Source organism: Vombatus ursinus, unplaced genomic scaffold (genome assembly GCF_900497805.2).
Source record: "Vombatus ursinus unplaced genomic scaffold, bare-nosed wombat genome assembly UNPS02014798.1, whole genome shotgun sequence".
Taxonomy (NCBI): Eukaryota; Metazoa; Chordata; class Mammalia; order Diprotodontia; family Vombatidae; genus Vombatus; species Vombatus ursinus.
Window position 1 is genome coordinate 4,127,218 of NW_020954576.1, and position 14,677 is coordinate 4,141,894.

Consider the following 14,677-nt stretch of genomic DNA (forward strand, 5'->3'; position numbering starts at 1 on the left):
CGCGGTACATAGAGCACTGGCCCTGGAGTCAAAAGGACCTGAGTTCAAATCTGGCCTCAGACACATAATACTCACTAGCTGTGTGACCCTGGGCAAGTCACTTAACCCCGATTGCCTCACCAAACAAAAAACAAAAAAACTTTTAAATAAAAAGGTTCCTCACTTTAATGAAATTGTGCTGTAATAACCTTACTGGAGGAAAGCATTTTTTCAGGGGAAAAAAAAAGGCAAAAACATGTAGACAGTGTTATAAAGAAACCACTATTCATGAATATGGGATAATTGTTAGCCTGTTTGTCACTTACCTTCAACAGTCTAACTTTGGTGTTGCCCAGGGGGAAATGAAGGGAAAGGAAGAGAACAAGTATTTTATATAGTACCTATGTGCTAGGTACTGTGCTAAAAGCCTTTTAGAAATATATCATTTGGCCAGGTTTCTGTCTACTTTGTATGTTAATTAAACCATACATAAGATTATACAGTAACATATCTAAGAGAGTCTTTGAACTTACTTTTAAAAAAAAAATTCAAATTTTTGCTGCAACAAAACAGACCTGGAAGTTATATTGATATTTCTTCTTTTTTCCTTTGTGTACTAGAAATGTCTGAGCAAGAACACTTTCTGCTACATCAGGAGACCCTACCTGAGCGGCTACTAGCTGAGAAACAGTTTAATCTCAGTACGATGCCAGTACTGACTGCACCACAGCTGATCAATGTATGTATTTTACACAGTCTTACAGCCACTTCTTTATATCTTAACTGTCCCAGAAATCCCTGTGGAGAGACGTTGTGATACAGTGGGAACAATGCTGGACTTGGAGTCAGAGACCTTAGTTCAGATCCCAGCTTTGTTATATGTCACCTGGATCACATTGAGCAAATCATTTAACCTGTCTGGGTTCCTCATCTGTAAAATGAGGGGGTTGGACTAGATGACCTTCTATGGATCTTTCTGATTCTTAAAAGCTATTAATTTTTTTTTTAGGCAATTGGGGTTAAGTGACTTGCCCAGGGTCACACAGCTAGTAAGTGTCAAGTGTTTGGTCTGAGGCTGGATTTGAACTCAGGCCCTCCTGACTTCAGGGCTGGTGCTCTATCCAATGCGCCACCTAGCTGTCCCCTTAAAAGCTATTAATTCAGTAAACACATATGAAGCATCTACTCTGTACCAGGCACTATGCTAAACTCTGGGGATAAGAATAAGCTGTTATCTATCCTGTGATCTCACTAAAAATAATCCTCTACCTCATTTTTTTTTTTTTTACCATAGCTGTACATATGTGAGGAAAACAGAAGAGCCAATGAGTATGACTTCAAGAAAGCTCTAGACTTGCTAGAATACATTGATGTGGTAAGTTGAGGAAAATCAGTTGAAAAGATCATACACAACAAAAGACTATCCCTTTAAAATCCCTTACTAATGTCAAATTTCATACCTTTTAACTTTATGAAGAAGAGAACAAATATAAGGGGGAAAAAGAGAACCTAATAATTAACCAATTAAATTGGAATATTTAGGTGGTAATTCTTCAGGAAGCTTTATCATAGGTTAAAAATAAATAAATAAATAATGTTTGGTACTAACCCTTCAGGAAAACTGTTCAGTTGGAACCAGTTCCCTTCCTTATTATATCCTACATAGATGTCATTTTCTTCCTTTATTCTCAAAAAAAAAAAATCCTTCCATTTGGAACAACTACTTGACATACTTCATGTGTACTAATTCCAGAGCCTAAGCTTTGGGACATGCCCTAGTCTCTAAAACATTCTCTTGAATAGACCCTAAGGATTTCAGTTAAATATTCACTGTAATCTCTATACATTTCCTCAAATTTCTCAATTATTCAATTCAAAATCGCTCTGTATCTTCACCGAGATTTGTTTTGTGCTGTTTTTAAGGAAGAAATGGCCTAACTTCTTGCCAAGTGTAACACCTTCTCTCATTTTCCTGATCCATTTGCTCAATCAACATGCATTTATTATGTGCGAGGATAAAGAGAGACAAGTGTAAAACAGTCCCTCTCCCCTCCAAACACTTGCATTCTGTTACTAGAGACAACACTCACCTATATAGTTATATATAAAACCATAGAAAACACATATAAGACAACCCTGAGGTGGGAGACATTAGTAGCTGAGGGGAACCAGAAAATTTCTCCTTCAAAAGGTGATATTAGAGGTGAGATTTGAAGGAAATCAGGAATTCCAATAAGTGGAAGTGAGGAGGGAGTGCATTCTAAGCGTGGAGCATGGCCAGTGCAAATGCTCAGAGATTGGAAATGGAGTTGTGTGTGAGGAGAAGAGCAGCAACAAGGCCAGTTTGCCTGGATAGTAGAATGTGTAGAAGCGAGTAATATGTAAGAAGAATGGAAAACTAAGAAGGGGCCAGACTGTGGTGAGCTTTAGGTGCCAAGTAGCAGAGTTTATATTTGGTCCTAGAGTTTATAGAGACTTCCTAGGTCTAGTAAACTGGAGTTTATTGGGCAGAGGTATTATATTGTCACACCTATTCTTTAGGAAAATCACTTTGGCAGCTAGGTAGAAGGTGGATTAGAGGGGGGGAAAGCTTGAAGCAAAGACATCAATTACTCAGCTATTTTAATAATTCAGGAAAGAGAAAATGAGGGCCTAGTAGGGAAATTGTGTGCATTTAAAGAAAGGGATATAATTGAGAGATGTAATGAACATAAAATGACAAGATTTGGCAAGCGTTTGGCTCTGTGGGTGGAATGTGAGGCAGGAGTCAAGCTTGATTTCAAGGTTGCAGGCCTAAGTGACTAGAAGGAAGAAGGCAGTGCCCTTGACAAAATTAGGAAAGTCTGGAGAAAGGATAGAGTTGAGGTGGAGAGGAGTTGGCATGGGGAAAACGTAAGTTCTGTTTTGAACATGTAGAGTTTAAGATACCTATGGAACATCTAGTTTGAACTGTCCAATAGATAATAACTGCTTACGTTAAAGTGTAGGGAAGTGATACATCTGTCCCCTTTGAACCCGGTCATCGGGGATCATTGATGGAATCTGTTTGGACAGAGGGCCTGCCTAAGAGTGGTTCTGTTGTGTGTTGATATCTTAAGAGAAGAAGGGAAAGAGAAGGGAAGAGAAATGCATGGGAGAAGGGAAAAGGAAAGGAAAGGGAGGATAGTGAAAAATATCTCATGTAATCAGGGTGCACAAGTAGACATCTACAGACTCAGAAAGGATATAGGGAAGTAGCACGTATGTGAACCTCACTCTCCCCTAAAGTAGGAAGGAAAAATGTATGCACTCACATGCACACGCGCGCGCGCGCACACACACACACACACACACACACACATATCCAGAAATACATTTTGCTCAATAGAAAGCAGGAAGGAAAAGAAAAAGGGGGAATTAGAGGGAGGATACATTAAGTGATAGATTAAGCAAAACCATCTAAGAATATGCAAAAATATTTATAGTTCTTTTTAAGATAGCAAAGAATGAGAATTTAAGGGGATGCCCATTAATGAGGAAAAGCTGAGCAAATTATGACATAACAGATGTGATGGAATACTGTTGTGCTCTAAGAAACAGGAGGGTTTCAGAGAAACCTAAGGAGACTTAATATTAACTGATGCAGAGCAAAGTGAACAGAAGCAGAACAATTTCTGCAAAATCAACAATATGGAAAAGACAACTTTGAAAGACATGTGAACTCTGATCAGTATAATGACTAACCACAATTCTAGAGGACTAATGATGAAACATGCTGTCCGCCTCCTGATGGGGATATGAAGGGCTCAGAGTGTATAATGAGACATATATATTTTGTGGATGTACCCAGTGTAGAAATTTGTTATGCTTGAGTATTCATGTATGTAGTAGAGGTTTTGTTTTTCTTTCATTCTCAGTTGGGGGAGGGGGATGAGGATGGGAGGGAGAAAAGGTGTATTTTTGCTGATTGGCAAAAAAAAAAGTGTGTCTATAATTTTCTTTAAAAAAATCAACTAAAGTGATATAAAAAGATTGTTTTACTTCAGTGAGGGCCCAGTGGAAATCAGATTTAAAATTTATAGGGAACCCAGTCAGCAGTTTCATGATTTCCTCCAGCTTCAGCACCATAGGAGTAGAAGTGGAGGAAGTATTTGGTGGTGAGAGTAATCCAAGTTTGGGGTTTGGCAAGATACGATTGGAGCTAGGATAAAGGAGTCAGGGATTGGAGGTTAGAGGATAGTGAATAAGCAGCAGTAAAAATAGTATAAAGTCTATTTATATTGATGCTTAACTTCCAAAATACAGTAATTTTTAATTGTTTTATGATTTGAAACAGTTGCTAGTATGTGACAGTGCATGATCTTTAATGTTTAACAGCTTTTACAAACAGTACTTTTCCCTTGAATCCTTTCTATATTATAAGGTATCTATAGCACTGAGGATACCAGTTTTGCCACTTTTATTCTTAGACACATTTAGATGCTAGTTTCCTTTATTTTAAGAATACAAAAGGAATTAAGATAAGCTTGTTTTGTTCTGAAATGTATTATGGGGTTGCTTTGAGTTTCTTTGTTCTGTTGGTTAACGAGGCTTATCCATACAGTTTTGGAAGCATACATATTATCATGACAGTGAGGGGAAAGACCACACCTCTGTCAGTAAACAAGGAGAGTCCCCAGGACCCTTTTATGGCACAGAGTCACTTTGACCGTTCCTTCTGTGTCTGTCACTGAAGTGCTTTCAGGGTAACTTGGCACTTCTGTGTCCTCTATCAGCATATTTCTGGGGTATATTGTGTGCTGTATTGTGTTCTGGAAACACATTGTCCTTTGAATGCCCTGATACGGAATTCTATACTTGATGGCATACTTGATGTTTTTAATTCTAAAACTTTGGAGAACCAATTTGTACTGTTTTTTCATTTCAAAATATACTCTGATCTGACATTTTAAATAGTTTCAGAAAATCATGTATAAATGAACTTTCAGAGGTACAGATCATAGAATCATGAACTCCCATAGCTGAAAGAAATTTTAAAGATGACCTAGTTTAATCCTTCATCTTAAACTAAGTGGCAGAGAGACTCAGTGGCTCACTCAGACCTGAATGTGTGGTGACAAGTTAGTCTGTCTTTTTCAAAATAATTTTTAAATGTTACCCAAAAGGTTCACGTTTGCAGCTGGAAGGATTAAATAATAGTTGTTATTCAAAGATGACAGTACTAGCAAGCATTTGGGATCCTGTATGGGTGTGGTTGCAAGGGTAAATGTGTGACTAAAAAAAATGCTGTTTTTCTTGGTAGGCCATTTGATGGTAATTTTGGTTTGCGGCTACAGCCATTGTTAGACACATATGAATCAGTCAATAAATAAACATTTATTAAGTGGTTACTGTGTGCCAATCACTTTAAGTTCTTGGGATACAAAGACAAGTGTGAAACAATCCATGTCTTTATGGAGTTTACATTCTGATGGGAGAGACGATGTGTACATATGTGTCACATACAGAAGATATACAAAATTAATACAAAATAGTTTTGAGAGAGAGAAATGTATAAGCAGCTAGAAGGTGGGGGAAAGAAAGAGGGACCAGGAAAGGCTTTCTGTAGAAGATAGCTCTTGAGCTGTGTCTTATAGGAAACCAGGGATTCCCAGAAATACAGGTAGGAGGGACACAGGCACAGGGAACAGCCATCACAAAGTCATGGAGATGGGAGATGGAGGGTCATAGGTCCAGAACAGTAAGTACACCAACTGGGAGGATGAGAATAAAATCTAAGATTGGAAAGGTAGGGATGAGGCAGATAATGAAAAAATTTTAATGTCAAAAAGAAGAGTGTTTAAGCTTGGGGCAGCGGGGAGCTACTGGTGGTGTTTGAGCAGGAACACCACCACTGGCATGATCCAGACTTATGTATTAAGACAATCACCTGGGTGGCTTTGTGGTGGATGAATTGGAGTAGAGGAAGGCTTAAGGCAAGGAGAACAAATTGGAAGCTGTTGCAGTAACCCAGCTGAAAAGTGGTGAGGGCCTGAACTAGGGAAGGAGCTATGTGATGTGAACAGAGAGGAGAAATGACAAGATTTGGTGGACTTACCTGGCTATATGGGTGAGTGAAAGTGAAGAGTCAGGGATAATACTGAGGTGGCAAACTTGGGTGATTAGATGTTTGATGGTGTCCTTGACAGTAGTAGGGAAGTTTGGAAGAGGAGTAGGTTTGAGGAGCAAAAGAAAGAGTTCTGTTGTGGACATAGTGAGTTTGAGGTATGTATGGAACTCAGTCACTCCACCTCTGTTTAAATACCTTCAGTAATGGTGAACCCAGCATTCAGCTCCCTTTAAAGAAAAATGCAGTGACCTCTTTCAGTTATGTTATAAATAAATAAATCCAGAAGTTCCTGAATGATTGTCCGAAGATTTTTTTGGATGATAAAATAAGAACCTATATATTTGGTTTTCTTTATCTCTCTGTAAGTTATAGATAGCCATTACATTCGGTGTCTGGTTCCACCACTTGAAAGTAGTACGGACTCAAAGACTGTTAGCTATTGGTTTTTAATTTGTCTTAAGGAACATGAATTATTTCTTTAGTTTTGTACCTGATTAGTTGGATATGAACTTTATCAATTTTAGTAATTTATCTTTTCCAGTTGTTCCCCACAGAAGCAGGACTTTAGCATTTCTTACAAAGTTTTGGGTGATAATTCTTGATTATATTTATTTTTTCTGAAACTTGGCTCTGAGTATATGAAGTGGATTGAACAAATTTTAATCACTAGTTATGTATGACTTTTCAAGATCCAATTTTAGGTTAAACTCCTTGTTTCCTAAGGTTCCTACTGTTCTCATGTTATCATAGTGGTAAATAAGTTCACATAAGGTTCTCTTAGTGACCTAATAGGTCATTGTTATTCTTTCCAAGCATTAATCATGTTTTAAAGAGAGAACAGGAAAATATTTAACATAAAGCATTAATTTCTAATGTGTAAATATGTATTTTTAAAGCTACAAAACTAAAGAAATGATTCATAATAATTTAAAAAGGCAGAGAAAAATAACAGACTGTCTTTGGATTTATGTTAATGATTTTTCTTTGTTCAAAAAATGAATTTATATTAGGAGTTGTACAGTCTTTCTACCCTCATCACATGTGATTTTGTAATTTTTTTCTTCTTGCATGCAGTTAACATAAACCTCTACCTGGGCATAGCAGTGGGGCTCTACTGTAATTATATTCCACCATTGAACAAGAAGTATAATTATCTCTTATCGCCAAGTAACCAAAATAGAATAAGAGTACATAATTGTAAGCTGACATGCCTTGAGTCTGAATGTGGTATGAAGTTTTATAGAGAAACAAGTGATCTTTATAATTCTTTTGAAATAAGGATTTAATCACTTTTTTTCTTTTATAAAGGAGGAAGACATAAATATAAATGACCTCAAACTTGAAATCCTTTGCAAAGCTCTTCAAAGAGACAAGTAAGACCTAACAGCACAATGTATTTAAGTCCATTTGGGTCACTCATTAGAATTTGTTGGTGTATTTTTCCTTATGTCATTTGTAGTTGAACATCCTTGCCCATTTAAAAAACAAAACAAAGAGCAAACCTGTAAGGACTTTAAGACCTGGTTTTGGAAAGAAGCAATGTGATCCTTGATTTTTTTTTTTAAGGGCAAAAATGGAACATTTCAAGGATATAAGTCTGTTAGCATTTAGAATTCATAGAAATCCAGAATGCAGAGCAATTTTTCTACATTAGCTGGGGTGGGGGAGTGGGATGTAGAAATTGATTTTTTTTTCCATTTCACAAAGCTAAGGTCAGAGGTACCAGTTTCATTTTGATTAAAAATTCTTAGGCTTGAGGATGTAGTATCCAAATTTTCAAGCCTCTCCTTTTTATGTATCTGCCGTCTTCCTAGGTATTCTTAATTTCCATCTATGTCAGTGATTCTTTTAAAACTTGACGCGTGAGAAGGATTAAAGACAGTCTGTTGTGGGCATGGGTCGCTTTCTTAGAGAGGAATTTTAAAGATGTCCTGGCCTGACAACTAAAAACTTTTCCCTTGCTCACCGTTTTCTTTATTGGAGGGAATAGAGCTATTTTTATTTAGTCACCTCCTCCCTCCTCTGAGCACTCCCAGATAGTTAAAATTGTTGTTAATTTGGTCACAGAAGCCATCATCAAAAACATCCAGCAAGCCTTCTCACTTAATTCTGTGCTCCACCCCACTCATACAAAGTTATTCATCTTGGTTTCTTTCTTTTTTTTTTAAAATCATTGTTTTAATTGAAGATATAGTATGTTATGGAATATAGGATTGCAGCTAACCATGTAGATTTACTTGCCTGTGGTTTATGTTTAGGTGCTTTCAAACAAAAATTTTCCCAGTTTCATATGTTTAACCCTGTTTAGGTTCAAGGAACAGTGCCCATTTTTACTTGACTTTTTAAAAAACATATGTGTTAATGCATTCTGGCTGTTGCCTGTTCTTTGGGAAATCATGCTTTAGGTTGCAAAACTCATTTTGCTGTTGGCTTCAGCATTTCGTTGGGCAGATTACTTAAGTGGTATTTTTAAAGTATGATTTTCTGGTTAAATATTTGTATAGCATGTCCAGCTCTGGCCAAATATCTAGGTAAGTTCAGGATGCATTATGGAAAATTTTAGGGTATGCGTCTCTTACATTCCAAAATCTTTAATCAGTCTTAGATACATAATCTTCTGTGACATGGGACGCACTGGCGCAGGACCGCCCAGCATGGCATGCCCTCATCAGAGAAAATGCTGTGCTCTGAGCAAAGCAGAATTGAAGTAGCTCAAAAGAAACTCAAGATGTGCAGATGTAGAGAATCCACCCCGAATCTTCACATGGATTATTTGTGCCTGACCTGGGGTAGAGCATTCCAAGCTCATATTGGTCTGATCAGCCCCAATCAGACACACACTGTACCTTGACTCTAGTGTCGTGATTCATTTTGATCCTCTTCAAGAAAGGACAATAACTGATACATAATCTTTGCCCTACCCCCTCCCTTCCACAAGACACCATATTTTTAGTCATCTATAAGGTTTTAATTAGTAAATTTCAAACCTTATGCTGATTTTTTTGTTCTGTAGTTGGTCCAGTTCAGATGGTAAAGATGATCCAATTGAAGTATCTAAAGACAGTATATTTGTGAAAATTTTGGAGAAACTTTTAAAAGACGGTAAGTGATTAGTTCTGTTATAAGTTTTTTGAGGGCAGGAACTCTTATTTTTCTTCATATTTTCCCCAGTGTTAGCATAGTGCCATGTACATTTTCATTGCTTAACAAATATTTGTTGAATGAATGAGTAAATGTTGAATTAGGAATTATAATTTTGCCATCAGTTCTTTTAAACAGCTTTTAGCAGCTATATAGAGAAATAAGTTTAATTCCTTATTAAGTGGTTAAACTGTAGTTTAAATAATTTAAATTATATGTCATTAATCTCAAAGTCAGAATTAATTAAACAGAGGAAGGGTAGTTTGTGGGGCACTTAAAAATTTTTTTATCTGCTAAGATACAAGGGTATATGACATTTGTCAGGGGCAAGATAAATGATAGGCCTTCTCTCTACAAATAGTGGTGGGGAGACTAGAATTGAATGGGTTCTTTATCAATCTGTTTCAGAAATTAATTCTTCACATTTGTCTCTTTATTAGAGGGAACATTTGGACTAAACTCCTTAGTACCTACCAGTCCCTGGGAAAGATTTGATGCCTCGTGTTCTTTTAAGTTGCAGAGCTGGCATCAGCTCCCCAGTTTTCTGGAGCCCCAAGTGTACTACTATCCATAAATGGAAGACTAGAATGTACCTACTTTATAAAACATAGATTTCAAGATTTGGCAATAAGGGAAGATAACATTAGAAACCCATGTACTTTTGTTGTATCAATAAGCTGAGATCATAGGATCATAAATTTAGAGGTAGAAGGGACCTTAGAAGCCATCATCTTCAAACCTCTCACTCATAGAAGCCTGAGGTACAGGGAGTACAAGTCACTTGGCCAACATCACAGTGAGTAATGAGAGGCAGAATCAAAATTCAGTCTGAGACACCAAATCTTTACCACTTTCTGCTCCGCACTGCCATCCTCATGGCTACAGCCTAGATACTTGAGTTTGACATTTGGTATCTTTAGGTGTGAGCATATCATGAATTTATTTGTCACCTTTCTACTCAGGTATTTAAGAACTCTGTCTAAATTGCTTATACAGTTTTCCCTTTGCAAAATATGCCTTTAATTCTGCAGGAAAAAACCTAGCAACATTAAATCAATGAGGGGCTTGGACTGGAGACCTCTGAGATCCCTTCCAGTTCTAACTACAGTGACCCTATGTTAGGGTTAAAATATATATTCTAACAAGAAAGCTTACCATTATTTACATTTTTTTTTCTCAAAACTACCCCTTTACAAATTAATATGATAACTTCACAAATATGATTAACATCGTTTTATTCATAGGAAGTTAAGAATACTAAGTCTTTACTGGAAGTGTTAAATTATCAAATTGTTAAAAATTTATTCTCTTAAAATGAGTAAACCCAAAACATGTACTGCTTATAAAAGAGCCTTAAGAATAATATACAGTCCCTGATTTTGAGAACTTCAGTCTGGTATCTTAAGTAACTTGTTTTTATGAACCTGAAATTTGGCTAATAGATCTTATTTATTAAATGAAGAAAATGCACATACTTATTTTTGAAATTATTTTTTGGAAATGAACTTGTCCCCACATATGCGTTTTTGTATTATAATCATTAATGGACTCTTTTTAAAAATTATTATTTGGACTTTTGTCATTTTTATACTAGCAAAATACCTCATTTTGATTTGGCTAAACAATTCAGCCAAGTTTTTTTTAGTGGACAACACAACAAAATGATTCCTTAAAACTGTGTGGTTTTTAACCTTAAAATTGTAATACCTTATGAAATCAATCCTATATATGGCCAAAATTTCAAAATGACAAGTCTCTTTTAATTTAAGTATCCCCCCTCAAATGAAATAAAGAATAGAGCAGGTTTTTTTTTTGGAAATAACTTTAAAAATAATTCTTAGTTGTAACAGTTTTTGTGTTAACTGAAAGCATAAAGTAAGGGTGAAAATGAAAAATTAGTATTTCAGAACCATAGCATGGATTTCATATGTAATTTATAGTTTAGCATTTTAAAGAGTTTTGTCATTTCATCTCTGTTGGTATAATCTCTACCAGTGTATCTTACACCACACACACACACACACACACACACACTCACTCACTCACTCACTCACTCACTCACTCACTGTCCCTCTCTCTCTCTCTCTCTCTCTCTCTCTGTCTCTCTCTCTCCCCCCCCCCCCCCCCCCCCCCCCCCCCTTTTTTTTTCAGTCTACTTGAGATACTGTGGCCAGATAATCCAGCACCTAATGTTCACTGTTAATGGTGGTTAACCATTCCATAGTTAACCAGCTTGGTCTTTGGGTGAAGATGCACCATTGCTGGACTGAAGTCTGTTGCTCGATACATACATAAAGCCTTTCCACCTTAGTGCTTGCACTCCACTGACATTTACTTCAAAAACCCGTGACTTCCACCTCATTAGTGAAGCATTGGAATAGAATTTTAATGGTGGATATTTAAACTAATCCAAGCAGTTAATTCAGTCCCGTAAAATTTCTGTTTAATGATATTATGTTGTTAGAATTGCTTAAGTGCCTTTTTAAATGAAACAATTAGAATAGGACATTTCTCAAATTCAGAAGAATGACATCATTTGAAATGGAAGCATAGATGTTTCTGCATTCAGCCAGGTTTCTTGAGTAGACAAGTTTTATGGAGTTATTAATATATTTTTATGTTTACAGGTATTCAGCTTAGTGAATATTTACCAGAGGTGAAAGACTTATTACAAGCAGAAGAACTTGGAAGCTTAAAGAGCAATCCTTACTTTGAATTTGTTTTGAAAGCGAATTACGAACATTATGTCCAGGGGCAAATGTGATTTCTTTTTCAAAAGCGTTAACTGTTTTTAATGAATTGTATCAGTGTATAAATTTGGAGCATTTTGATCTCATATTGAAAATGTTTAAAAGTTTATGACTAGGGGCAGCTAGAGGGCACAGTGGATGGAGCCTCTGGCATTGGAGTCAGGAGGACCTGAGTTCAAATCCGGCTTCAGACACTTAGTGTGACTCTGGGCAAGTCACTTAACCCTGATTGCCTTACCAAAAAGGAAAAAGGAAAAAAAAAAGTTTATGACTAAATCGTGTGTTGTTGCTTTTGTACTCTGTTTGGAAACTGACATAAAATCTTTATGCCTTTATGGAATTTTGGTCTTCCATTCCTGCAGTATTTGTTTCCTTTTTCACTCTAAAAAAATCTCTCTTGATCCCAGAAATACCATTTAATATTGTTTGGTTGTCATAGTTGTTCATCTTTGTTTTTAATATTAATTTTTCAAACACCAGATTGTGAGTCAGGAAAACTCAGGTTCATATCCTGACTCTGGGTTTCCTTATTTCTAAAATGAGGGGTTAGTCTAGACTTCTTCTCACTCTAAAATTCTCTTGTAGTACACCCTAAAGACAATCTGGGGCATCTGGCATATGCTTTTAAGGATAAAACATCCAGAGATGTAAAAATCTTACAGAATTTTTAATTCTTTTTTTTTTTATTCAAGGGGACAAAGGGAGACCTAGTTTATAGAAGATTGGTGGCAAAACTGAAATAATTTCAAACTTTTTCATCTAATAGTTCAAATTAAGAAACATTTAAATGGGTCTTCATTAAACTTGTGATGGATAATCAACTTAAATATAATTCTGTTTAGTAAAAGAGTAACCAAAACCAAAGCCCGTAAACTCAAAAACTGCATTTTTAGTATGGGGTCTACCCTAGATCTAATGCAACTTTATTCTTTACACTGAATATGAAATTGTTCACAAATTAGCCCAGAATGATGGTTAATCATTGATCTTGGTTTTCCTTCTCTGATACAATTTAATTTAATCTAGAAGATGAAGGTAGTAGTTAAAGAACTGCTTTATTCTGACTAATGTCATCAAACAGTCTTTGTCTAACAGATGGCTTAACAGCTAGAGATTGGATAGGGAGTTGTTACCATATCCATACTTTGTGGTTCTCTGGCGGGATGCCTGCTAAAACAACTTGATCCAACAGCTGAAAAGGTCATAAGTTAAATTAGTTGAGGAGAGATTGGTTCTTAGTTCTGTAAAATACAGCTGTCTTTCCTTCTCTTCACCTCTGTCGGTATATAGAAGCTTATATATTAAAAGATGGAATGTGTTTAGAAAAATAGGCTAATGTTGTGCTGGCTAACAAAGGAAAGAAATGCATTAGCCACCTAGAGAGTTATCCCTCCATTTAATTCTTCTAGTTCCATGTTTAGAACCTGTAAATGAGAATGTGGCATATATTAGAGCTCCTCAAATTAAGCATAGTTAAAGTGTGGGGGTTGAGAATAGAGGGATCGCAACAATTTGGAGAAAAGAGAATGCAGATTGTCAACTGTTCAGTGTTAATATGTACATTGAATTTCTGACTGTAAATTAGTTATTATGTTAGTACTTAATTCTGCCACTCAATACCACCCCCATCCCCATGACTCTGTAAGACTAAGTTGCAAAACAGTTGTCTGCATTGATAGAGGGAGTTTCATCACTTGAGATCCATACACTAATAAAATTAGAAACCCAGTCTAGTAGTCCAGTCCCCCCTTCCCCCCCCCCCAAAAAAAAATCTTGTTAGAGCAGGGATTCTTAACCTGGGGTCCATGAAATTTTTTTTTAATTTTAAATAACTATTTCAATTGATTTATTTTAGAATCTTTTATGTATTTTATTTATTTGAAAACATTATTCTGAGAAGGTGTCCATAGGCTTCACTAGACTGCCAGAGGGATCCACGATCCAAAAAAAAAAGTTAAAAACCTCTGTGTCAAAGGAATTCACAACAAACCACCCATAATTATGCCAGCAAAAACCCAATTAGTAGTATCTCTTGGTACTCAAAGAAAAGTTAGAGTCAGTCTTTATATTTAGTAATGCTTGTTGATTTCTTATATGGAAAACCATTTAAACTGTTCCTAAGCAATAGGATTATCAAGATATTCTCAAAAGAATGACAGAATTCAATTCAGCCTTGGTTAAACAACTCCCCTGTGCAAGGCAATGTGCCAGGTAATGGAGATACAAAGATGAAAAATAGCACAGTCCCTGCCCTCAAGGGGCCTACAGTTTAATAGGGGGACAAGACATTTACACAAATAAATATAATGCAAGGTCGAATGTGATAAGCCAGAAGAGCGGACCAGACAAAATGCTGTAAGAAAATTTGAGGGGAGAGATTACTTTCAGCAAAGCAATTGAGGTAGACCATGGAGGATATGGGACTTGAATTAGAACTGAAAGAAAGATTTCAAAAAACAGAATTGTAGAGAATGTGATTCCAGGCATGAAATAGAGCTCTTATGTATATATGAAGAAACTTGAAAGGGCAAGACTGGAAAACAACCAGTAGTATAGTTTGTAATGTAGAATAAGTTAAGTAAAGTAGTATGGGAAAAGGCTGCATTATGAGGCCAGGAGAAGGAATTTGGGTTTTCTCTCCTCTACCTGATGGTTCCATCCCTGCTAACTGTTGTCCTATATTTCTTTCGTCTTTTGTAGCTAAACTGAAAAAAGCTAT

At 36.3% G+C, this 14,677-nt stretch overlaps 1 protein-coding gene across 1 annotated transcript in view; it reads left to right on the forward strand.

Annotated features, from left to right (window-relative positions):
• LOC114049502 (nuclear pore complex protein Nup133-like) overlaps window positions 1-12,122 on the forward strand; it is a 68,622-nt gene extending 56,500 nt beyond the window's left edge. The window contains exons 22-26 of the mRNA XM_027870743.1: window positions 600-718; window positions 1,274-1,354; window positions 7,376-7,440; window positions 9,081-9,169; window positions 11,836-12,122. Coding sequence (XP_027726544.1) covers window positions 600-718; window positions 1,274-1,354; window positions 7,376-7,440; window positions 9,081-9,169; window positions 11,836-11,972 — 491 coding nt within the window. The 3' untranslated portion in view covers window positions 11,973-12,122. The remainder of the gene's footprint in view (window positions 1-599; window positions 719-1,273; window positions 1,355-7,375; window positions 7,441-9,080; window positions 9,170-11,835) is intronic.
• The last annotated feature ends 2,555 nt before the right edge of the window (window positions 12,123-14,677 follow it).